The sequence below is a fragment of the Cupressus sempervirens genome, chromosome 7 (genome assembly GCF_028749045.1).
Source record: "Cupressus sempervirens isolate cs-2001-9-10 chromosome 7, ASM2874904v1, whole genome shotgun sequence".
Taxonomy (NCBI): Eukaryota; Viridiplantae; Streptophyta; class Pinopsida; order Cupressales; family Cupressaceae; genus Cupressus; species Cupressus sempervirens.
The window spans coordinates 495,340,426-495,368,315 of record NC_143124.1 but is presented as its reverse complement, the minus strand read 5'-3'; the positions used below and the strand labels follow the sequence as shown (position 1 = coordinate 495,368,315).

At 36.1% G+C, this 27,890-nt stretch overlaps 1 protein-coding gene across 1 annotated transcript; it reads right to left on the bottom strand.

The window, feature by feature from the left end:
* Positions 1-136: 136 nt before the first annotated feature.
* LOC149547714 (uncharacterized) lies at positions 137-26,013 on the bottom strand. Its single transcript, XM_089791789.1, has 6 exons — positions 25,537-26,013; positions 24,555-24,687; positions 16,086-16,189; positions 4,541-4,712; positions 4,293-4,433; positions 137-4,173 (listed from the first exon to the last, which is right to left on the bottom strand). The coding sequence occupies exons 1-6, from the start codon at positions 25,575-25,577 to the stop codon at positions 982-984; spliced, it is 3,783 nt and encodes a 1,260-aa protein (XP_089647915.1). The 5' UTR covers positions 25,578-26,013; the 3' UTR covers positions 137-981.
* Positions 26,014-27,890: the final 1,877 nt, after the last annotated feature.

Sequence of the window (27,890 nt, the reverse complement as noted above, 5' to 3'; positions counted from 1 at the left end):
ATTAGCAAAGAACTTTTTCAATCATATTCACTGGCCTGAAGTGCGGCGAATTACCAAGTATGGAGGTATAATTTTTAATTTCAAAAGCATAAAAATTCAGTGTAACAGATTATTTCCTTGGATTCAACAAATCAGATGCGATGACCAACTTCCTCTGATTGTTTAGAAATCTTCAAAAATGGGAAAAACATCTCCTTACAAGAATTGGTGAAACATCTTCAATACAGGTAAAAAATCTCCTACAAGTCATTTGGTAAACCAATCTATACAAGAATATACCCTGGATGCTTGCTTACAAACAATCAAATCAGTAGTTAGGTCATCTGTGGGAAAGGTTTGATACATGCGCAGGGAAAAATGGTAAAAAATTAGCCTCCCGTTGGAGCTCCAAAATGAACATGCAGATGGTTTAACTCAAGACAGATAACCAGAAGAAAAGGGAGAAATATATTTTCTTGTAGCCTTACTTATTACCTGATCTTTGTAGAAGCTAATAAGATCCCGCAGTGCAGTATTCTGTCCAAACCTAATGTAATGTCAATCAAGAGAAACCAATCAAAATTTTCTTATAACCACCCCATCTGAAGTAGTTTTGTTGCATGGAGCTGCAAAAATGGAACCCCAATTGTCCTTTTCATGACACTAGAAAAGTCTCGTTGAACAGATGAGACCTTATATTTCCCACTGGGGATGAAATAAAGGCAATGTGATCCAATTATATTTGTACACATTAGGATATTCAAACTTCTGAACTTGAACGACTGATACCGTTGCCACCATCAACGTGTTTGAATATGAAAAAAGAAGTGCCCTTCATCCAACCATCTCGCAAGGATAATTTGTTTTCCGCTCGACACCACATTTGTGTTAAAATCTTGTCAAAAAAGATGGATTTTCCTTGTGAAGGAATCAGCAGGATATGGCTATTGAACTATTGCAAACTTAAACTGGAAAGACTGCATTATTCAGCAATTAATGGGGCTATTCAGATGCAGTACTTGCCCTGTGATGCTCTTTCATTGCCTTGAATTTGGCAGCCAAGTCATCATATTCTGGAAGCTTTGGATGAACATGGAGGACACGAGGAGAATCAGCATGAGATGTGGCTTCTTTAGATAGATTAGCCTGCAATGATTGGGATCGAACTGCTGATTTTACTGGAGATGCATTTGAGCGTTCAGGAGGCAATGAGATAGCCCTTTCCCATCTACATGGAAGTTTTGGTGGAGGCCTTTGAGGAGGTCTCGTAGAAGGGGAGGCAGGGCTAGAAGGTCTGCCACATGAACGAAATCCTGATGATAAGGAGGGAGTAGCTGGAGATAATGGTGGACGACGAGGTGTACCCACACTAGCAGGATCAGAGTTTCTCTTTGCAAAGCTTGCATTCTGATGCATAAAGGTGGTGGGTGAAATCTCACCCATGCTTGATTTTTCTTCAAACACATGTTGATCGTGAGATTCAACCTGATCATCTTTACTAGTGGGAATTCTACTTTTGAATGTGTTGCATGCCTCATAAAGTGAATTCTTCAGTTCATCCCTTGCCAGGTCACATGTTGAATTCATGTTCTCTGTGTTTGCTCCATTGGACTGCTGTCTTTCTTTCAGGGGTAAGGAATCTGTTCTATGAACTCTTTGCCTCTCAATGCAAGCCTGGTTGGAATCATCTTTTCCCATGTAGGGCATCGAACTCAGTTGCTGCTGGGTCTTCCCTGGTCTGTCAATATATACAAAAGAAACCCTCGGACTGCAGAAGTTTCCAATTCTTCTAGCAGTAGATTTATCATATATATTACCTCCAAACTCTGGTTCTTCACAGTTTTCTTCTACCATTTTACTGCTTCCTCCACTTGATTTGTTGTCATGAAGTCTGTAATCAAAACTTCTTTGCACTGATTCAGAAAATGTCATATGCGCTGGCTTTTGCAGCTTTCTTGTGGGATGAGATTGTCTGGCATACTGATCTTCTGAGTCTGAACTGTCTATATCACAATCATAATGATCCTGTTCACACAAATTTGGTGATTTTTTCCTTCCTTTCTGTGGCTTGTTTTCCAGACTTTTACCACCCTTGCAATGAATCTCTTGAGAGTTAGAATGTCTCGTGAGAGTTGGACTTGACCACTGTCTTTTATCAATAGACTGATGAAAATTCTGCTCCACATCTGTATCGTTATTTTCATGGTGATCATTGCTCTTAGGTGATTGAGAAACATTCAGCGAATGTAAGGTACTGTCACCACCATGCTGCTGTAGCTCATATGGATGCATATCTGCAGAACTGGAAGTGAAAGTTTTATCAATTGCATATAACATATTTTCACAAGAATCATTTGGAGAGTGTAACATAGCTTCATCAGCATTCTGGTGTAGCCCACATGAACGGTCTCTCATAAATCTGGCAGTTTGAATTTCCTTGCTTGGATAAAATATCTGTTTCCTAGAACTATAAGTCCCATTCAACATTTCATCATTTTTTGATAGCTGGAAACCATTAGGATTTTCAATAGACCTCTGTCTACCAATATTACTCTTATCCTTATTATATACTTTCCTGATCTCCTGTTCCTCAATTGAATGGTGTTCATTTTCTCTTTTTCCTCTTTGAATGGTGTTCTTACCATGAAGCTGTACGTGTCCAGGAGATGGACAATCTGTTGCCTGATAGATGTTTTGAGGAATGATGGATATTTCAACATCTGAATCTGTGTCAATATAAGAATCAATCATGTCATATGATGTACAATGTCCATTGCTTGATATTGATGTGACTTTATCTTCAAAAAGTGGTTGTGCCATTACCCTAATATTATTACCATGATCTGAATATTTTCTGACAGTATTACGACCCTCTGTTTTGACAAAATCATCAGAATAGAATACCCCTACTCTATTTTCATTTTTTGAAGAGACGGTTTTCAAATGACCTGATCTATTGGACACAGGAAAAGTATTATCAACTCTAGTATTGTAGTGAGGATAAAGACTATTAATTTCAATGGGATGATGACTAGAAATTGAATGTCTTCTCCTTGCTTCTTGTCTGATCTTTTTTCTAGTTCCAGATGAATTCTGATGCTGTAATCTGTCTTCCAGTCTGGACCTGACATCAACTTCAATATAGTCTTTAAAATAGCATCCGTTGTCTCTCACAGTCCATCCTTCAGGGTATATCTCACTCACTTCGGTATCATCAACTATTTCCACTCTTTCAATATCTCTTTTTGTGTCTTCATGTTTTGGACTGCACCATCTATGCCCATCAAATTCTATGCTACCATCTCCAACCTTCTTTTCATTAGTATGACTTCTTGGTGACAATCTTCTTGTATTTACATGTCTCTTGGAATAATTGTGAAATTCTTGCTTTTCCCCATAGCAATCAGATGAAGTCTGCATAAGCTTAGTTTTTTGAGGCTTGCTTGGGCTAGTGTGCCTAGCTGGTCTGACCTCTGAATCTTTGTCAACTGGCACTACCCTCCTTTCCGGAGAGCTTGTTTGGATTCTCTTGTGTCCATTTTCTGCAGTATGAGCCCATCTTGAATGCATGCTTTGCAATGGCATAGCATCAGACTGGTGCAACATTTTTTTGTTACTAACATCTTCCCCATTTTCTGAGGTGTAATCTACAAGGGAGCCAGAGTGTTTAACTTCCATTGAGGACTTGGAAATTTTCGAAAGATTTGTAGCCAGTTCAGCAGCACTGCCATTATTGTAACCCAAATCCTCAAAATGATGATTATCAATAGAACAAGAATCAAATGAGGAACCCTTCACAAATCCATGCCCATTTGATCTTCGACCAACATTGTGGTAGCTATATATCAAACCAATTCCACCTGGAAATCTTTTTGTCTTTTCAAGGCTTGAAGTCTCAACAAATTTTTCCTTGACACTACCAGAAACCACTGAAATATCTCTTTCAAATATTGGATCTTCACATCCAACATGCAAAGCTGATTTCTCATTGCTTTCATTGAAAGAAGCCCTTCTCTGCTTCTTGATGCTGTCAGAGAACTCATTTATATTGCTACTTTCATCATTTATTGATTTTATGGAAGTGCTATCTACGTGTGTTCCAACATTGAAAGATGGATGAAAAGATGAATCAACTCCATTTTGGAAAGATTTGGAATTCTCTGTGTTGAACTTCTCTGACCCTCCAGATCCTCCCTGCATCAACACATACTAATCAGCACACACAAAGTTCTCAAATCTGGAGCCACATAGACATGCATAAAACCATGAAACAAATGTGATCTGTAGTTTAAGTATCTCTCATATGTATATACCATTGAATCTTTGGTGGGCTCGCGAAACTCTGCTTCAATATTTGAGGAGTCCCACTCGAGGTTGAACTCAACTGCTATGCCTTTCACTAACTTCAACTTAAAATCAAGGTCTGGCCATCTATCAGATAGATTTTCAATAATCTACAAGAAAAGAAAAGCATAATATAGTTTCAGATACAACATTTCTGACACAGTAAGGAATAATCCCAACATAATATTATGTAACAATAATCAGCAGTTTGCTACACCTGTTTATTTACACAAGAATCGTGATGTAGATACACTGCAGCAGAGGCAAATTCATATCCATATCTCTTCGCAAAAAGACTACGCAAACGCAACAACTCTGGTAAATCAGCACACCTTGCAGAAGCGTAAATCAAGCTCGATACTGCTTCATTGATATCTTCTGGTCGATCCCTGGAAATTTTGATTACAGACAGAGGTTTGTTAGTGCAAATTAAATTTTCCACTCTAATAATCAATGTTTATAATGAGCCAACCACTTGTGGTAAACTACAACCTTTCCAATTCAAGATTTGATGGTAAACTACACACTGCACGCATTCATAAACCTATGATATTTATTATTTGTATATAACTAAATAATACAGAGCATAAGAGAGCTAATTTTTCAAATAAAATGGGAAAAAGAAAGGGACTTTAGCCACTAGCAGAAAAAAGGACAGTGTATTTATTTCAGGAATTACCCCCCACAAATTCATGCACGATCTCTACCTGTTACTTTTTGCATGTGAAAGTTACCATGAAAAGCTTATTTTAGTTGCAAGAAAGGTGACAGGACACCATTTCCTATTTTGACACTGTGTATTTGAAATCAATTATAAACAGCTGTTTGATGAGCTCTTGTCGTGTTAATTAAGCAGCCCTGAAAATCCCACATCATTTGCTATAGTATATAAATTTCTATATTTGTCATAATCTGATCTACTCTATATTTTAACATCCATATTTAAAACAACTGGATCGACACTTAAACCTTGGTGACCCAAATGTATGGATAGTCTTTTACAATATACATAGCAGTTTGTTCCATGCAACCTTTAATTCATTTTTACTGCTTTTGCATTTCTCACATATGCACACAAACTCGGATTTCTGCAGTGAAACTAAGAATTACAGAGAGAGCTTTAAAGCTGTAAACCTCTTGTGATCCCTAATCAAGTTCAAAGGGTCTATAAATTTCAATGGCATATATTTCTGCAATATAATAAAGTGCAGTAGAGGCCACTTGTCACAGTTCAACAGTTCTGCAGAAACAGAGTATTCCCACTTTGGAAAAAGCTTGTTGCAATCTGCAAAAGCAAGAAGATTCCACAACTATGTATCATCCCAGAGGCTATCTACACCATCAAAAAAGAAAAGAAAAATGAGGAATACACAAGCACTCATAGAAGGTTGGGATCGCCTCCTGGCAGCAAATCATTGAGCACCTAGTGTGAACAACACAACACAATTTTCACCTGGCACCTTCTGGGCATCCTCATATCAAAGGAAAGAGAATTTATTTCCCACACTTCCTGTCTTGACTTGTAACAATGTGTAAAGTCTTTGACTTATAACAGTATGTATGTAAATATGAGTGTCATACTCCTGTCATTTTAACTACATACTTTCTAAATTCCATATTCTCCATATTTTCTAAATTTCATATTCCTTCTCAAAAATTCTGCTTTACAACAAAATTGATGTTAAATGGGATAAAATAATTAATTCATTAAAACTGTAATTTTCTGTGTATCTGTTTCTCTCCCTGCATGTAAACATTATTTCACCCATGAAATTGAGTTTTGTCAATTTTTTGGTCATCCCTCAGATTGTCCTGGGATGCAGATCAGTGGTATCAAAATACAGAAGTAACACATAATATGTAATTTATTAAATGAGACCAGGATACAAAAGACGAAAGTCCCATCCGACAACCCCACAGTTTACTTTCTTACACACAGGATCATTTCTAATGGTAACTACCAAAACTGACATGGTTATGCTAATGAGAAGATGAATTTGAATAACAGAAAAACAATGTATGGCTGTTGTGCTCTGAATCTGTCTGTTTTGATTCTTGAACCTTATCTATTAATGTTGCTTATGCATGTTATCTGGGATTTTGATAGTGTTTAGGGTTTGGAGGGAGAGATTTTTTGATCTGTAATCAACATGGAGATTCTATACTCCAATTTACCAACACAAATTCCGTAACACCTTATGGGTTCCAACTTCTATGCTTAATTGAACAACATTAAGGCTGCATTTCATTATGTGTGTGCAGCTCTATAGCTGATTATAGTAAAATACTTTCATCATGCAAGAGAGAATGCTCGTATTAGCCATTATCTACTTGTGCTATAGTCTGTCGACATTATCGAATTGTGAAAATCAACATAAGAAAGTAAACGAAAGCAACATCACATGAAAAAATAATACATGTGATCTACCCTTGAGCAACACAATTTGGGAGAAACATCTGGCAATAACACAATAACTTAATTGTACAAGCTTGTTCCATTCATGAGTGCCACTAAGAACCCCAACAAAATAACACCTTCCCACTTGCATCTAACATAGTAAGCTTAATGGTTGGTTACAATTATATTATATTAAGAAACATGGCAGTTGCCCACAACCATTAATTACCAAATGACTAAGTAGCATTTGAATGTGATTCTTAAATGAGCTCATATTTCTCTATCCGTCCAGGCATAAGCTAGGGCCACCCTTAAACATCACACACTAAGGGAAGAATTAAGCTTGGGAAAAAAAAGTCAATTTTGACTATTTAACACTTTTGGTCTAGGAATTAAGCTTAGTGTGTGATGTTTAAGCCGTTCCATAAGCTAGCACATACCCCAATGGTGTGTACTTATGCTAAAGGATGAGAACACAAGTTGAAAAAAAATTAGAACATATTCCATATGAAGAGATTGAAAGAGAACCAATTCAAATCCCTAATGAGTGTCAACTCTACTATTTTGATGTGCATGAGATACTTTTGCCCACTCCTAAAATGGTCTGCCAGCATTGTTCCCATCATGACATTTTTGTCTTTTGCCAAAATGGTGACAGTTCGAACCCAATCAAGTCTAATACTAATAGAAAAATATTTCTCTTCTTCTTCTGTTCTGATCTGACTTTGATAAAACTCCCACATCGGATGGCTACTCCTCAACTGACTAAAACTGAATGTTTATCTGATCAAGCTCATAATATTTATAAACCTGAATATTTGATATCATATGATCCAAAACCAAGCTCAATGGATCCACAAGTTTTGATGCCGTATATTTCTTTGTGACAATAAATCATCATAGAGGCTTCTTGTCTCAAATTGACAGTTCTACAATGCGATGTTTACACACTTCTGGAAAAGTTTGCCACAGTCTGCAATAGCACTCATGAGAATTCTGTTTTGCCTTAGCTCTATAAAACAAGAATAAATCAAAAGCAAGAAATGTAAACTCCACAAAAAACTGTTTTGTAACACCAATAATATAAACAGTTTTCACTTGACACATGCACCAAGTGGCACATTTGTGATTTTGAGCATCCTCATATTACAAGGAAAAGGAATCATTTCACTCATCCAACTTATTGAATATGTTTAGACGTATGAGTCTCAAACCATTAATCTTCCATCAGGAATGCTTTCTGTCAAGCTAGGATTGCCATTTATAAACCTAAATACTTGATATCATATGATCCAAAATGTTCCACAAGTTTTGATGCAATATATTTCTTCACAGCAATACATCGTCATAGAGGCTTCTTGTCTCAAATTGATGGTTCTACAATGCAATGTTTACACACTTCTGGAAAAGTTTGTCACAGTCTGCACCATCACTCATGACAATTCTGTTTCACCTGAGCTCTATAAAACAACAATAAATCAAAAGAAAGAAATGTATAACTCTACAGAAAATTGTTTTGTGACACCAACAATATAACACAATTGACACATGCACCAAGTAGCACATTTATGATTTTGACCATCCTCATATCACAAGGAAAAGGATTCTTTTCACTCATCCAACTTATTCAATATGTTTAGAAATATGAGTCTCAAACCATTAATCTACCACCACGCATGATGCAGTGCAAGGCAAGAGAATCCCCAAAAGAGATGTCCCAGCCACCAACAAATAACCACACAGCAGAAACAGTACAACAATGCAAGATTTGATACCAATTACAACATTTTATTCATAAAATAACTATTTATATGCAATGTGCCCAGCTGTAAGGCCTTTTGGGTTTTGGCCAAATACAATAGCAATTACAAAAACAGTTCTACAAGATCCAACCCAAACCCTAGCTTGTCCAGATCCACACTCTAGTAGAAACCTCTAAGGAAGATCTAAACTTTGTGCTCACAAGCCCACCAAGCAATCTCCTTGTTTCCCAAGCCTCAACTACTAGCCCTTCTCAAAGTTCGCTCCTCCACTTCATCCTCTTCTCCAATATGGATGATTATTACTTAAGACTCCACAAGACCCCCTACTTATACCCAACTAAGCCACAAGTCAGCTTAATATGTTACGAATTAAATAAACCCTTGCATTAAATGCACATTTAAGCTACAAGTCGGCTTACAACAGAAATTAAATGCATACAACCAAATTAAATGCCAAGGTCGGCTCAAACTAGAAACCGATCACAGACAACTCAGTTAAAATAGGACCAAGACATGATCGAGAATCAAAAGAACCACTTCCGAGTATTAGCGAATCCCAAGCATAACCGAGCTCACACAAGCATAGCTGAGCAATAGTATGTGTCGATTCCACCAGCAATCAAGCCCCTTCATTGACTGAGCTACTCGGTCAACACTACAACCAAGCATCACCGAACTCCCAATGTATGCCGAGTTCCCATAAGCATCGTCAAGTACCTTCAACAACTGAGCTTGTTCAACTCTAAATCCAAAATCCTTCCAACATGTAGAATTGCTAACAAACCTAGGATGCCCCTACATCAGACACCCCAGGTGCGAAAAGATGTTCTTAGCAATTGGAAGAACATCTTATTGGATTCAACACATAAATCCCAAACTAGTTCTTCGTATACATATCCTCCAAGTGTTCAACTTGCACACTCTTTCCTTTGTTCCACTTTTGCTTATTTACATCCATCCTCGATGTGTCATAGGTTTTCTTTCAATGCTGATATCTAACCCTCTCAGGTTCCTTCAACTCAATTCAGCTACCAATAATCAGGTTCCTTCTACCAAGTTCTTCAATCTGCAAAGGAATCATGGAATGTTTCCTACCACCTTTCACAACAGTAATCACATTCTTGATACAATCATGCAGCCCTGCAATCATATTGCCAAGGTCTACCAAGCAAACTGTAACAACCACTCATGTCCACAATATCAGACAACACTTGATCCTTATACTACCCAATTTGAAAACTAACAAGACATTGTTCCCTCACTTTTTAAGCATGCTCATTTTGTAACCAACCAATCCTATAAGGACAAGGATGTCTTACCCTCTTCAAACCAAGTTTTTGAACCATCTCCTCAACAACTAGGTTATCAATGCTACCACTATCCACAATCACATTGTAAACTTTACCACTAGACTTACAAAGAGTCCTAAACAAATTACTCATCTAACAAGATTCCAATGTTCGTTGACTGATTAGTACTCGCTAAGCCACTAAATTCTCTCCTTGCTCAGGTTCACTGATATGGTTTTCAGCCTTGTTCACAACAATAACTCTTTAGTCACCAGCCTTAGGACATTCATAGGCTCTATGTCCTTCACGACATCTAAAAAAAGTACCCTTAAACTCAACTCTACCTGTCTTTCTCTTCTGATCAATAGGTTTTCGTTCATCTGTTGCACTTGGTTTAGCCTTTGCCAAGCAGTCATGCCTCTCCTTCCTTCGGGAACTGCCTTGATTCTTCCTTTTCAACTTGTCTTCTGCCTTCAAGGCATACTGATAAGCATCCTCAACAGAAGCAATATTCAGCATACCAACTTCATCCTAAATATTGAATCTCAAGCCATTAAGATATCTAGCCACCTTTTCCTTAGACAGTTCTCTATGTCTAGACTAAATAGTCAACTTGTTCCTGTATAATATTTCATAGTCATATCTTTTTGCTTCAAATTCTGCAATCTCCTAAACAACTCAAGTTCATAATCAACAAGAATGAACTTAGCCTTTAATTTAGTCACCATCAATCTCCATCTAGTGGTCTTCATTTCACCTTCCTCTTCTCTCTTTTGTTGCAATTCCTTCCACCATAAAGCAACATGTCCCTTCATCTTAGTCTATGCCAACTTCACTCTAAGTGGATCTTCAATATCCTCTAACTCAAAGTAGTCTTCCAATTCACCAATCCAATCAATCAAGTCTTCAGGATTCAAACTACCTAAGAAAATAGAAACCTCCATCTTATACTTCAGCTTCAACTAACATCCAGATCTATCAAACTAACCAGCCCTATTTCCCATAGGTCTCTCCACACGATCAATTCTGTCCTCACCACTCGATCCAACAACCTCAAAGTCTTCAGCAACTTCCTCATAACCATCTTCAGTACCCTCATGTCAAGGTACACCACCTATAGCACTTATGATTTCAGCAATCATATCACTCTTCGTCAGCATCATCTCAAATTTGAATTCTACTTTAAATTCTCTAAGATCCTCGCTTCCACAGCATCACAGAGAACTTCAATTGCCCTAGGGTCTAATTGTCTCAAAAGCATCTTCCAAGATCTTGGCAAACCCTCTGTAACAAATCAACCAGATCCAACCTTCAATCAAATAATCTTCACCCCAAGTCCTAGTGCAAACTGCCTCAACTTCAACAATCTGTCTACATGCTCTGGAACAATTGTGCTCTAATACCATCTGATGCAGTGCAAGGCAAGAGAATCCCCAAAAGAGATGTCCCAGCCCCTAGCAAATAACCACATAGCGGAAACAATACAATAATGCAAGATCTGCTACCAATTACTGTCGGACTAATCGCTAGCCTTCCCCTTCGAGATTCATGACATGGCTTAACCGCTTCCTGTGTTCTATAAGTCTAGTGGTTGTATCGAGCATTAACAAGTCGATCTTTTGGTGCAACGACAACCTTAGCTTGTAGTAAGTGGTATCAGAGCTTGGTCATAGGTTCGAATCTTCTCAAGTAACACTGAGGGGGGAACTGTTGGACTAACCGCCAACCTTCCCTTTCGAGATTTGTGACATGGTTGAACTGCCTCATGTGTTCTATAAGTCTAGTGTTTGTATTGAGCATTAACAGGTCAATCTTTTGGTGCAATGACAACCCTAGCTTGTAACAATTACAACACTTTATTCATAAAATATGTGTTTACATGCAATGTGCCTGACTGTAAGGCCTTCCAGGTTTTGGCCAAATACGATAGCAATTACAAAAATAGTTCTACAAGATCCCTCAAAATCCAACTCAAACCCTAGCAAGTCTAGATCCACACTCTGGTAGAAACCTCCAAGGAAGATCTAAACTTGTGCTCACAAGCCCACCAAGCGATCTCCTTGTTTCCCAAGCCTCAACTACTAGCCCTTCTCAAAGATTTCTCCTCTACTTCATCCTCTTCTCCAAGTTGGATAATTATTACTTAAGACTCCACAAGATCCCCTACTTATACCCAACTAAGCCACAATAGTTAAACAATGATCATTAAGGGAGGGTATTAAAATATTATAAAAAAAAATTTAATGGTCATCCCAGTTAGTCTTTAGTTTATTAGGTAGTTTATGTTTTTGTCTTTAGTTCACGATTGTTTCTTTTAGAAACATCATCTTTGTAAATCTATATAAGAGGCTTTCATCTCTTTTGTTTAATACAACTACAGCAACATCAATTTACCATAACAAATCTCTTACAGTCCTTGAAGGTGTATTAACTACAATGTAAAATGTTGTAAAAAACATGCAGGGAAAGGTTTTCAAACCTTGTTGAAGGTATAAGTCTCTTCAAGATTAAACAATCCAACAATCCAAAAAACTATCATTCTTATAATTCAACCACAATATCACTGAATTGCATATACTAAATTGAATTAGCTCTATTTGTAAAACAATAACTAATATTGTCTTGCAATAACATTAACCTACAAATGTAATCTAAATACATTGTTCTATTTAATAGTAAATTTACTATACTATAGAATCACTTACTTCCTAGAAAGATTTCTCACTGTCCTTGAAGGTGTATTAACCACAATAGAAAATGTTGTAGGAAACATGCAAGGAAAGGTTCTCAACCCTTGTTGAAGGTATACTTCTCTTCAAGATTAAACAATACAACAAAGAAGAGAACAATTCAAACAAACTATCTTTCATATAAATCAAACACAGCCTCACCGAATTTTATAGACAAAGTTGAATTGGCTCAATTTGGAGAAAAGTAAGATTGGTTTACAAAAAAAATTGCCTTCCCTCTTTTCCAACCTCTTAAAAATGAAAAGTATGCCCCATATGTTTAAAATATGCACAAAGGTAGTCTTCTATGATGGTCAACATGTGTCAATCTAGGATCATAAGATGAATTGAGAAAAATAAATTACTTAGAAATGGATCATGTGCAAACCTAACAAAGGATATGCAATTTTGTTTTGGCCACTACAACTTTTTGTTGGAACAAACTCTATTTTGTCTTCTCAATTGCAAAAGTCACAAGATCCTATTGTGAAAGTCAAGAAAAATCTCAAGAAATCTATTAGAACAAGTAGAAGGTTTCCTGGCATGTTGTGATGGTTAAGTTGTTGCATTGTTATCCTTGCCATCAAAGTTCAAATCTCATGGGGATGAGGTCCCCCATTTGTGGCCTCACTGGTTCATAGCTCCAGGTCAAAGCGTTTACCCCTTTAAAAAAAAAAAAAGTAGAAGGTTTCCTAAGAAAAATCAAGACTCGGAAACCTAATCACTATAGTAATAGCCACGTGCATTGTCTTCCGCTTCTCCACTACTTGAATTGCAAGAAAATGTGCTCCTTTGAATTAACTAACAATTTTTGGATAGGAAAAATCCATTTTGGCAATGATCGGATCAAATGTGATCACTAAATGCACTCTGCAGATAGGCAAAGAAGTCCATGAGAACAAACCTTAAAAAGCATAGGAACTTTGGAGTTTGGGGAATAGAGAGTTGTGCATACCTCATGACTCATGCCTTGTCGATGACTTTAAGTTTTTGATGCATACTTTGTAGTTGGCACCATGTAAAAGGGACGTCTATGCCTCTAACTCCATTAGGGTACAAGCAAAAATTATTGAGGGTGAGGTGTTAGAGATGTCAAAGAGGAAGTATCTCAAGTGAGGAAATGAGAAAAAGTCAACTCTGAAAAGAAAAAAAATAGAGAAATGATACAGTTTGAACTTCAAGGATGACATAGGGAAAGTACCAAAGTGGAGGTAAGGTCAAAAGTTCAACTTTGGAAAAGTAATCTAGTGAAAATATTGAGTCAAAATTCAATGGTTGGAGATGCTCATTGTAATGTACTCAAGTAGGAGGAAATCCAAATCTTCAATCTCTATAGAAAAACATAGAAAAATGAATCAAGGATTGGAGGACAATAGTAAGAAACCACTATTCAAGTATGAGAGGCCCAAACCTCTAATGAAAGAAAAGGAACAAGGAAAATTTCAGTTGAAAGGTATGCCAAGAATAGAAACTCTATAACACCAACTAGAAGATGATAGTTACGAATTTGAAACATAAGATCTCCACATTGGACATTTTAGGATCTTCAACCTTTGCCCATTCTGCTCATCCTACATGTTGCATTTCCGTCATGACTTGGCATTTGATGTTGTTGGGCCTTTGAAGTCAAAGGAGACAAGTCCAACCTAAAAGGCACCCCCAAACGAGAATAAATCCAAACTCGCAATATCAATATTTAGATGGGAAAAAATAGAACGTCAAGGATCCAATAAACCAAGGGAAAGATGCCCCAATAATGAGAAATCTGAACCTCCAACAAATTGAACTTGCACGACATATTTCCTTCTTAGCCATGTTTATATGCTGAAAAAGACAAGGGTACAATAAAGACTTAGATGGAGTTTGTAACATCAGATTTGGTCATTACTAGCAAGAGATTTGAAATTTTGAGGTTAGGGGATTAGAGATATCGAGGAACTTGGGGGAAGAAATTGTTAAAATTCAGCCTCTAATAAAGTATTGAAGAAATATGGATTGGGAGTCGAGAGTTGGGTTTACTTTATACTATGTACCCAATTAAGGACAAGTCACAACCACTAATTCTGATAAAATATATGGTAAAAGAATCAGAGATTGAGACTTAAGGGGAACAAGGGACAACTCTAGCAAGAAAATGTCTAAAACACCAATGCGTAAAGTAACTCAGGTGCCTAGTGCAAAGAATTAGGATCAAGAGGAAAGCATAACAAGCACTAAGGTAAGGGTGAGCCTAAAACTTTGAGACATTAGGAATTAATACAAGAGGTATGGATTTCACATATTATGGGGGTCATGAAAATGGTACTTAGTGAAGGGAAACTATTAAACTCCAATGTAAGAAAGAATTTTAAGTAAATTTTTGAGCTTTCAGATATCTAGGGTGAAAAGGGAAATGGAAATCTTGTATAGAGAACTCCAAAGTCCGAATCCAACAACTTTGCACAAACTTTAGAATTTAAACAATACCTCCCACATTTAGACCTTTTGCGCATATGAGGGATGACAAAAGATACACTTAGGTAAGTTTTTGACAAAGAGAAAACCCAGTTAGACTTCTTAGATTTGTTATAACTTATAGATGGTGGGCTGACATAAGGCGACTCCAACAAGATATATGAAGATATAAAATTTTCCATTTTGAGGTAGGTTGAAACAAAGCTCCGAAAATGAAAATAAAAGTTAGCTTTCACAATACCTTCTAATTTTGTTCCACCAATTTATAAAAGCATCCACTAAGTTTGACCATAAGATAACTTATGGAGTACAAAATTTAAACAATATATAAAGTGAAGTTAAAAGGTGTCATTGTCCCCCCAAGAGTATGGGCTAACATGTTGGCCAAGATCTAGCCATCAATATAAGATAGCTTTCCACCAAGTCATTGAAAAGCATTAGGGATACATGGACGCGGGGACAGGTTTTGCGAGTATATACAAATATTTGACAATAATTTCTCAATTATGCAACATACGTTTAGCTCAAACAGAAAGCCACTAAGGGCATGGTTCATTGATAAAGGTGTACAACTGTCACAGAAGCCACCCAAGTTCAAAACCTTGCGAGGCCAGTATGCTCATGGGCATCATGCCCCTCCTTGGCTTTTGCACTTGCAAGGTTTGGAATGCCTATTTGCTTTATGTAGGGGATGGACACCATCATTTTCATTTCCACCAGCTTGGCCCAGTCATTACCCACTTTAAGCCAAGGGTCCATTTGAAATCATCCATCAAGTAATCATAACAAATTAGCTCCAATTGATCACAATATCAATGAGCTAAATAGGCATATCCCTGTCAAATTATTAAAGTACACAAAATACAAAAACCAGAAATAACTTTCTGATGTTATTTAGTAAACAATATCAAATTAGTTTTCTACATCAATTTGCCTTGTGATTCTATATCAATTCTATTTATCTGATTGTGTTCTTCTTTATTGTTCAATGTTGGTACTCACTTGGAATTTAGATTAGTGATAAAACACTATCAACCATAACTTCCAAATTCGCAGTTTGCCCATAAAAAGGATGCAAAAAATTAAGAAAGCAGAATAAAGATACTGAACCATGCAAAAAAATCCATACTTGTGTCTACGAATATAAGAGAGACGCTCCAAGATGCATTCACAATATTTTACAATCATATCATATCCATCCAAAAGATTCTGCTCCTGGAACAGAAAATCAACCTGCAAAAAGCAGAAAAAGACAAACTTGGAGCTTTATAAAAATTGTAATTAAAAGAGAATTTAGAAGCTGCACATTTATAACAAGGATATTAATATAAGGACATAGAATAACTGATATTTTTTTTGCATTGAATCACTACAAATCATCACTAAAAATGGGCAAACATACTTTAAAGAGAACCCAAAAAAATTAAACAAACCATAAATGACAGAAGTATTACTTTGGGGAAGTTTTGTTTTTCATTCAAATCAAAAATATATTAAAAATTCAGCTTACAAATCATTAACACAGGAAACTTTGTAAGAGTCAAAAACATATTGTTTGCTTTATACTAGGAAAAGACAATTTTGTATATTTAGTATATTTCCAACCTTTAATTTTACAGAGAAAATGAGTTGAAGTACATGCTTTGTGTTTTGATCAACTGAGTTGTATAAAAGAGTTAGAGAAAGCAAACAACTACCCACATAAAATTTTCTGTTAGAGATATTCAATTATCAGGGGAGACCGAGCTTTAAAATATGCACATCAAAAATACAGATCCAATTGAAAACATCAAGCAAGGTAGCATGTGTAATGTTCCCTCTTGATGGCATGCCATGAATTGCACTAGACTTGGTGTACACCTACCAACTCACTGTTCTGATTGAGATCAAGGCTTCCTTTTGATAACTATCGTATGTCCACTATTGTTGTGCAGAGGATGGCGATAGACAGAAGATTAGACAATATTGTTGGCTCATCCATATGGCATTACATGTCTATGCCATATGGAAAAAATGTCAGCCGTACGGTGGCAGTGGAATGGAGTGTGGTGTATGTCAAACCGGCAACCTTCTTCTACAAACGGCATCACTTCTCACTGTTGTACAGTCCAAGTTTGTTCTACAGTGAATGGAACTTACTCAATCGTATGGTCAAGGAAATTGTATTTGGTGTTGCAATATGGGTGAGGAGTTGTACGGTGTCAACTTTCCCACTCGATTGGCAGTTACAATGGGCTATACGATGGGTGTCTTGGCATAGAGAACTCCTATAGTGATACTCAACATAGAATACTCCAAATCGGGTACCAACAAGAACTCTTGCTTTCAGAATGATGATATCGCCAACATGTTATTACGCCAAAAAGACATTATATATGTTTCTCGAATATGAAATAATGATAGCATTCTCAATCACAAGTTGGCCCAAGAAGGGACAAGGAATAGATAGTCACCAAAATGCCAGCGACACAAGCATAAATTCAGATTTAATAATGATAGCACTACAGATTACAAAATCTCGAATCGAGAGCACAATAGAATAGGGTGAGGAGTTACTCCTACCGAAACTGCAAAAACCAAATAGGGAGGGTCTTTCACCTTTGAAATGGCAAATACAGAACTCCAATTGGAATTTGAAAATCACAAATAAAATCTAAAATCGCATACCTTCAACTACAACTATCCCGACCTTATATATGGCTTCGAGTAATGTCCCAAAGGATTACAAAAAGTTCTGACACGACCCATATCCTACCAACAATAAAACAAAAAAAGGCTCGAAGGATAACACATTCAATATGAGGGCCATCAAACCTAAAGTATTAATTTAATTCATTCAGCAATGTTGAGGACATTACAGTCCTCCCCACCTAGAGATTGCTTACCCTCAAGCAATCGCAAACTTGATCCTGAGAATCTAGCTAGGGGTGGGTCATGATTCATGAATCTTGCCTATGATCATCTTCTTCAGTTTTGAGTTAGGTGCCATATAGATTTTATCATTGTAGTAAATAACATCATCAACCACCTTGTACCTATCATCCTATATGTAACCATCCATTAATTGGCATACAAAGGTGTTCTTGTCAACAAATAAGCCTTCCAATCATTTGAGTCTGAAATGACGGACTTGGGGTAGGTATCTTGGGTATAGCATTGGCTGCCCTCTTCGCATCTTTAGTGTCAAAATTATGTCTGAATCATATCTTGTCTAAAAATTGCCTCTATCTTCTTCACCAAAGTTTCTCTTGGTCCTCTATTTGACATCCCTCTTAGCACCACCTTCTTGCTGTCCACCTCAAATAAAAACTCCATCCTTTTGAAATTCTATGTATACTGGTCAAGGGTTTCCATCCATTAAATGTCAAGTGTGACACTTGTGTCATCCAAATTTAACATAAAGAAATCATTTGTTGCAACATAGTTTCTCATGGTAACGCTCAATCAAGGAATCACATGAGCGTAGGGTAGTAAAGTTCCTCTGACTACCTTGACCTCATATCCCCCATGCTCCACTATGTGCACAATCCTTTTAGCGACCAATGATAAATTGAAGAAATCGAGTGTGGTGCCACTATCAAGCATAACTATGACTCGATCCCTGTGAATTGTGCCACAAACCTAAAATATACTGCTTCCAAAAGTTGTAGAAAGTGTAGCAATGGAACCTCCCTTTTGTACAAGTGTAGCAATCCCCTTTGCATGATTAGTTTCTTCCTCCTTCCCTTTGGATATTTTACTTTCTTCATCATCATCATTTAACACCTCAATCTAGTGAATCTTTCCTTTGTTGAGACAATGGTAAGTCGGTCAAGGGTTCCTTGCAAGTGAACCAAAGCTTCCTCCTCTTGAGCTCCTAATGGGTGGCATCATCCAATTATGGCTTCCTCTGAGTTGTCTCCTTATCTTTGTCCTCTTGACAAGGTGGCAATGGTGGGTAATGCATATAATTCTTGAAAGAAGATTTGGCCATGTCCAGTGCTTTCTTAACTGCTTTGGTGAGCATGCTAGGGTTGAACCCTTTCACTCAACCTTTGAAAGATTCTCTCAGCCCATCCATGGACAACACAATCCGACACCTCTCCGAGATATTTGTCACCAACATAGACAACTTCTTGAACTTTATAGTATAACTATCAACTAGTCCAATTTGCTTCAGTTGCACTAACTCCTTAAAATTAAGCTATGGATCCTTTCTATCAAAGCATTCTATAAGCCTCTCTGTGAACTCAACATACAACATTACTTGATCGTCGCCTAGAGTGACCATTCCATGATGCGACCATTTGTGAGTGACTTCTTCCAAGTGAAGTGCTGCAAATTTGATGGCCTCATCCTCCAGCATTGGGTTATGCTAGAAGTATGTTTATGCCATCCAAATCCATCAAAGAATGACAAATTTACCTTCCCTATCTTTTGTTTGAGTTATCATTGTAGTGATCACATCTCCTAGAATATCTCATCTACAAATCCACATAATCCTTGAAGGGCAATTCTGCTCCAAACCCAACATCAAACAAAACTTGCCTAAACTGATCTTGCATTTCTAAGAAAGTAGGCTTTTGTTCTCCATATTGTTTATGTCTTTAGGGAAATGTTGGCATCATTGGCTGTGTGCAGGAGCACTCTGTGTAAGGCCTCTCATTAATAGAATTATCTCCCATTTTGTCCTCCATTTGTCCTTCCTTTGGCCAAAAATTGAAGGGTTTTGCCAATTTGTTGTTGTCCTTTCGCCAAGGTCTAACCTAGTTGTTTTCCTTTCGCCAAAGTTTTGTTGAGTAGTTTTCCTCTTGATAGCTCCCATAGTAGTGTCATTATTTGTGTGTTTGATCCGTCCATCCTATTTACTTGATTGAGATTATGTCCACATCCATCGTTACCCAACAAGCTGGCAAGATCGCCAACTCTAATATAACTGTAATGATCTCTCCTGATGGCATGCAATGACTTGCGACTTGGCATACACCTCCCAATTCACTGTTAGGATTGATATCAAGGCTTCCTTTTGATAACTATACTATCATCATATGAAGGATGGCAAAAAACAACATATAGACAATATTGTGAGGCCAACCATACAACATCGGGGGTCTAGGCCATACGAGAAAAATGTCAATCATATGGTGGAAGTAGAGTGGAGTGCGGTCTACTTTAGACTAGTGACCTCCTTCCTCTACATACGATGTGACTTCTCTCTGTCATATGGTTGAAGTCTAATGTACACTCAAGTCTATGACACGGTGTATGGAGCTAACTCAGTCATACAATCAAGGAAATTGCATTTGGTGTTGTGCAGTATCGATGAGGGTCCATATGGTGTCAACTTTGCCACTCGACTAGAAGTTAGGATGGGTTGAATGGTGGGGGTCTTGGCATAGACAACTCCTACGGTGATACTTGACACCAAATACTCCAAATTTGGCACCAAAAAGCACTGTTGCTATCAGTATGATGATATAGCCAACAAGATATTGTGCTGAAAAGACATATATTTCCAAAATATGAAATAATGATAGCATTCCCAATCACAAATTGTCACAAGAAGGGACACGAAATAGATAGTCGCCAAAATGGCAATGGCACAAACATAAATTTTGATTCAATAATGATAGCACTATGGATTACAAAATCTTGAACCAAGAAAAGAGAAGAATAGGGTGAGGAGTTACTCCCATCGGAACTGCGGAAACCAAATAGGGAGGATTTCTCACCTCTGGAATGGCAAACACAAACTCCAATTGGAATTCACAAATCACAAATAAAATCCAAAACAAATTAATCCATCCTTATATATGGCTTCAAGTAACATCCCAAAGGATTAGAAAAAGTGCCAATGCGGCCAATATGCTACGAGCACCAAAATAAAAAAGGGTCAGACGGATAATAAATTTAATATCAAGGCCATCAAACCTAAAGTATTAATTTAACTCTTTTGATAATATTGGGGACATTAGAGCAAGGTTACTTCTTCTGTGGAGAATAGAACCTAGATAAAATATTTTTATGGGGAATAACGTTGATTTGGGACACAACAATCTTTAAGTATTTACTATTCTTCATTGAAAGTGTGATATTTTGAAGGTTGGACTATTAAGGGAATCCTTTATGAACATTTCTCTCAGTTTTATTTCCCTTTCTGACCAAAACATCTCATAGATTAGATTCCCTTCAGCTACACCATGGCTTTGTGTATCTCTTACTGAATCATGCTCTTGCAGCTCTATGTAATGGTATCTCACAATTTTGTATCACGCACACGCTTTATTTCCCTCTAACCCAATGTAGATGGATTATGGCTTTTGTAAAATGCTGTCAATCCTTCATTTATATGATTATTCTTTATCAAAAATCAGTTCCTCTCAACTGCGACCTTTGGTACCAGTCCACTTGGTCCTAATTCCTAGGGATCAATTACCTAGGAAAAAGGACTCTTATTTATGTGTGCATTGTCAACAATTGAAATGTGCCAGGATTAGTGTGTCAGAAACCTAAAACCTTTCACTTTCTACTTTGGACTGCAAAGAATTTCATGTCTACAAACCAAAAGATTCATAACAGCAAGTATTACTTCATTCCCCTACTACATAAATCATTTTAATCAGATGATTGTAATCAAGTATTTGATGTTTCATTCAGCAAAGATTGATAAAGAATGAAAGAAGTTGTTTCAGTTTCCACACATGACAAAAGCCGATCGATGGGACACATAAAACATTCAAATAAAATAGAAAAGTTAGTGTAAAAGTGGGGTATTTGTGCATGTCAACTGTTATCCCAGATCAGCAGAGAATCTCATGCAATGCCCAAAAATTGGAATCATAATTTCCTGACTGGTCTCTATTCCTAACAATGCCAGTCTCTCCAATGCTCAAAATGGTAATTCAAACTCTAATCGTGTATACCTGCTTTGGAGCTATAACTATATCTACACTGATCATAAATACTACATTCAGGTCTGCCAACATCGGCATGATGCAGGGGAGAGTGGAGACACTAAAAATTCAATATCAGATAAAAAGTTACTTACAAAAGTTTAGATTACCGAAAGTCGGTGTGCTTCTAGAGGACTAGGCCCCAAAGGTTCAAGACCGTTAGACAATGTTCAGGCCACTAAATCTCTCCACAATTCGATCTGTAGATTTGTAATCAGTCTACCAATGAGCTTTCTCTTCAATTATCTCTAAGTAGGTTTAGATTCTTTGGAACGTATTCCTAGAAACAACATTGATCTTGCCAAGGCCACTTGATATGGAATATGGGATAGAAAGTAGCAGCTGAATTATTAATTTAAGATCTTATGTAATGTACGATCTTGTATTCAATATGACTTGATTCTGGTGGGTTTATTAGGAACCATTCAACTTCACTAGTAACTAAAAACACATTAACCATATTGTATTTTAAGGTGGCCTCTTGGTTTAGCAAATTTTGAAGGTGACAGCATGATATTTTACTACTACAAGAGTACTTTTAAGTCAATGTACTGTAATTTTTTTTCATAAATTATATTATTTTGTAGTATTGGTGTTTTTGGCATATTATCATAGTATATGATTTTGATTTATTTGGTATTCATATTCATTTACATTGACTATTTTATTAAGTTCCTTTCAATTATTTCAAGACTACAAGACCACACATGTGATTGACTTTTTCATTATTCAAAATTAAATCTAAGCCCAAGCTAACTCAATCCAACTAGTTATCACTTGTTATGCATTGAAGCTTTCAAATTTTGTTCCTCCTACATGTAGTAACTCTTATTTAGTCAAATCAGCTATGTCCTTCCCATAAACAAAATATTCAAACCCTAATTCTTGCACTAGGTCACTTTGACATCCATTGTGCCAAGTCTTAAATCTCTTAACATTTAGCATCATCACAGCCACATCATTGTCAAATGCATTTGTCTATTATTGTCTCCCATCTTGACTTCCATTGTGTCAATTTTTAAATCTCTTAATATTTAGCATCATGACAGCCACATTATTATCAATTCCATTGGTCTATTAGGCTATTGTCTCCCAATTGTGTTTAAAGTATTGAATAAATTAATAGAGCTTGACTAAAACACAATATAATAATAAAACAAGGCACTTTCCTCCATAGCATTCCTAGTTCAAGAAGCATCCTTTTAACACTATTAAATTTTTTTATTGTTAGAACAAACCCAAACAACTCCATATTGAACATATTAAAAACTTAAAAACCACCAAAACTTCAAAACTATAGATTCACAATTCATATTAGAACCAAATATTAAGCAGTCATACACATAGATGAAAATTTCATCCAAATTCATTTTCCAACACTACTAAGTATATTTTTACAAATCAAATAATAAATTATAAGAATCATCTATAACAATTTTTTATCCTCTTCCTTAACATTGAATAACACATTCCTATAATTACTTTATTTATATTTTTTTATATAATCAAATACACTTCTTACCAATTAGCATTTCTAATTTGCCCAAACTCTTATATCCAACTTATTAATTTAACAATTCATAGTTACATAGGGTTGTTTTAATTTTGTCCTACGGACATCCTGATCCACGTCATTCGAGACAGCTAATGGCTGTTTCATTAGGATTTTGAATTTAGCAGAATGTTGAATCCCAAAAAATGTTTCTCACAGGCTTAGAGAAGGAGACCAACAGATCCCAGATACCTCACCGTGAAGTGTAGAAGAACTGGACAATATGCATGCCCGTCGTCAATTCTAAACAAATCGAACTTATTTCAATGCCTCTAGCTTTTATGACAGTGGCTTTCCATTAAAGCTAGGTTTAGCCTATAGCGTACTAAAATATACGAAGAGTGAACTTTCAATGTTTTTTACAAGAATGGATTGAGAATAGCAGCCTCTTGTCATTTTAAAATTCGGGATAACTGGCGTGTTAGACTCTGAACAAAGAATGTGCTCAAAATATTCCCATAGCTTCTAAGTTCTTAAAATTACCGAAAAAGTGTGGTTATTTCCAATGTTCAACACATGTTTGTGAGGGTTTTTGAGAACTCGCTCTTAATTACCGTAATTATAAAATACAAAACGTGATCTTAAATCTGGCATATATTTTTCAGATGCGTTGGGAATTTGTATTTAAATTAAAACGTTTTGTTATCCACCTCTTAAAATGGAATTAAAATATTTCTCCCTTCTAGATTTATACTGTCTGGCATGCGGCTGCACATGCCCCGGCTAAACGAGAAAACAGACCAACTATTACATGGGCAGTGAATTTATGCATCGAAATTCGATATAAAATCACTTCTTATAACTCGCACAAGTTCGACTCCCAGGAATGCACAATATAACGCAGACAGACGAACATACATCTAACTGTTCTCTCCAAAACTGAGAAAGTCATCTCGAAGCCAAAAGACCTCCGTGCGGCTGACGCGGAGCCGTTGTGCTTTAGTTGTTATCAGTTATCTTTGAGAGGACTCAAACCAGAGCATCATTTTCTAAATACAACTCAACCGCTCTAATCAACGGAAACGAAAAAGCAGCGCAACGGCCGAAAAACATGCAAAGGCTTGTCGATCCAAGCTATTAATTGATCGAATCGGAAAGCAATAGGTCTACTTACACGTTTGAAGCAATCTTCGAACTGGCCATTCCCTAAAAGTTGAGCAATATCTGCCCTCGCCTGCTTTATCTTTATACTTCTCTTGTTCCGCAGCAATTTCACGCGGCTTATCACGGTTCTCACCAGAGATTTGCTACATCACACGATTTTCGAGAATCAAAATCAAGAAGTAAAGAAAAACTAGTGTCGCTAAATAACTACATCATTCAGCTGACACATAAAAAATTTAATGAAAAGAACTTGTTTAAACAAGCATTACGGTATCTCTAAAATAAATACATCAACATCAAAATCAAAATCAAAACGCCAACACTAAATTCATTCCAGAGTAGTTATATCATTCACCAAAATAAAATGAAAAATTCTTCCCCTGCAATCGGGCCGTTCCCAGAACCTTCAAAAAGAAATCTCACTAAAATAACATCATTATTTACCAAAACTAAAATGTCAACAAAAACCAGAGTCTCCCTATATAACAACATCTTTTATAATAATTGCAGGAATCGGAATTGAAATAAATATAAACTTATATCATTTACCAAAATTTGAAAAAGATAAACCAGTCTCACTAAATTTCTACACCGTTAACAACATCAGAAACAAACAGCTTTCAGAAAACACCAGTTACAGAAATTAACTACAGAGGTTGCCAGAATTAAAATCAAAATGCCGAAGAAAAAACTGCAACCTGCCTAAAATAGTAACATCATTCGCCAGAATCAATCTTAATCAAATTGAAAAAGAACAAAAAGTTCAACGACGGTTTCACCAAAATGACCAACATCAATCACTTCAACCAAAATCAAAATCATAAAGACTTCAATCTGGCCAAAATAATTACCATCATTCTCCAAAATAAAATTCAAAATGCCAAAGAAAACTACAATCTCCTAATTATAACTACAATCAAAGTCACAGAGCGAGGAAAAACTAATCTCACTAAAATAACTAAATTCTTCAAAATCATCATGAAATTGCTCACCATTTGGAAGCTTTGCTCCAGCCGAACAGTCTCTCCAGCATTGCGGCTCGCAAAAAACATAACCAGAGCTTGATTTACAGATCGAATCTCCGGACCTCAATTCAACTGCTTTAATTCATCTTCCTCGTCATCTTTTCGCATAGTTTAAATGTACAGCTCTGTAAAGTGCTGAAGAGTGCATTTTCCTCAGAAAACAGCTAAAAACAAATTGGCAGTAGAAGGCCTCGGTTGCTTTTAACAATCCATGGAAGTCCAGAATGATCTTTAATTCTCAAAATTCTTTCCACATACTAATTTTATAACAGAATCCAGTCCGGCCTGTCGGCTTTTTTCCTTCTCAAAACCAGCCATCTTAAAAACCCCATTTTCGGGCTTTACAGAGCGGCGACTTCCCTTTGGCTTTGCTAGCAGCTTTTGTTGTTGTTTTTGCTTTTTTGTTTTATTCCTATTATTAGTTTAATTATCTGCAGGGTATCTCAGCATATGATTTTTCTTTTTCATTGTTTTGCTTTTCCGTTTTATTCTTATTATCATTATTATTAATTTAATTATCTGCAGGGTATTTCACCAAACCTACGTTAGACGATTTGGACTGGAGCGAAATTTGACCGTCTAATGTTTTAATGAAGGAACAAAGTCAAAATGTTTTAAAAATTAGTGTAAATATGCACAATGCACGTAGAAGAGTCTTAAGACTCTTAAGTGTTTTTATAGCTATGATTTTTTAAGATAATAATCATTTTTTTAAAATTATAATAAGTTTTTATTTTAAGTTGATCTTTGTTAATAATAATTTATTGATATATACGATTATATTTAATGAAATATATGATTATATTTTTTTGAATATATGTTAATATAAATGCAATGTTTAGTTATTCAAACTTTATTCCTATTATTATATATTTTGAATATATGTTAACATAAATGTAATGTCTAATTATTTTAACTTTATCATATATCTTGTATAATGAATAAAGACTATTAAAATATAACAATAAATTCTGTGTATTTGGCACCAACATAATCTACATAAACCAAAAGAATGTGTAATCCTTTTTCTTATAAGAAATCTAGATCCTAATCTTTTGATTTTTTTTACACTATATATTTTATTATATTCTAAAATTGTAAAATTAGCTAACTTGCTAATATCGTGCCAAATCAATTTGTAAATAATTATTTGTATATTCTATTTTGAGTACCTAAGTCAATTGCTAACTCTCGTAATGCATTTTCTAGACTCAATATGAATCATCAAAATTAGACTGACTATCTCATCTATCATTTGTTAAACAAAATCAAAATCTGACATACACATACCTTCATTATTGTAATCATAAGTAAATTGTACCTTCACCATTGTAATCATAGGGAAAGTGGTCACTCTCGACATCTTTAGATGATAACAAGAACACAGTCAATGAGAACTAACACCCTAACCCACAAACTAGTAGTTAAGAAAATTGTCTTCAATTTAAGCTGAAAGAGAGACAAAAAGATAATGAAAAACTCAAAAGATATCATGATATGTGTCATTCATCTCACATATTGTACCTTGAAAAGTTCTTCTAAATCGAAAATAGAACTTAAGCAGCACATAATCTTCAACAAGAACTCTCTAAAGGAAGAAAAACTAGTACAACTCAAATATGAATGCACATGATTCCAACCATCTAATCCAATATAAATTAACACAAGCACTGATATGTGAGGAGTAGCACATATTAGAGTTGACTTGAATCACAGGTTTACTCTCCATTGATCTATTGGATTAACACAAGCACTAATATGTGAGGAGTAGCACATATTAGAGTTGACTTGAATCACGGATTTACTCTCCATTGATCTCAAATTGAACTCTACTCCTAATTTAAAGAAGTAATACAGTTTGGAAGGATGGCCTTTGCATAGACTGCCGTCAAATTAAATCTCCCATTCCACTAGCCTTAAAAAACCTTAAAAATAAATATTAAAAAACACCAATAAGTTATGGGAAAAGAGAAATCAGCTTAGGACTTATGTTTTGCATTGGCCGGCAAAGTGAGTAATAGTGGACCCTTAGTAGAAGAAATAAATGAAGCCTCTCCAATTTTCCATCAAAATTTGGACAGCTGACTAGGCCTTTTCACAAGGCAGCGTATACAGAAGTTCATAAATTTCCTTTATAACACTTATAAGGTCATACTAGGTTTACCTAACACCATCTATTTAACTTGTACCATTCACATTCTGTGACATACGTGGCAACAACTTACTTTACACGTGACAATGATAGGATCCAAAATTCTAACCTAATAGCCTACCATCATCCAGCTACCCCTTCGTTTGTTCTCAAGAAATCCACTTAATAA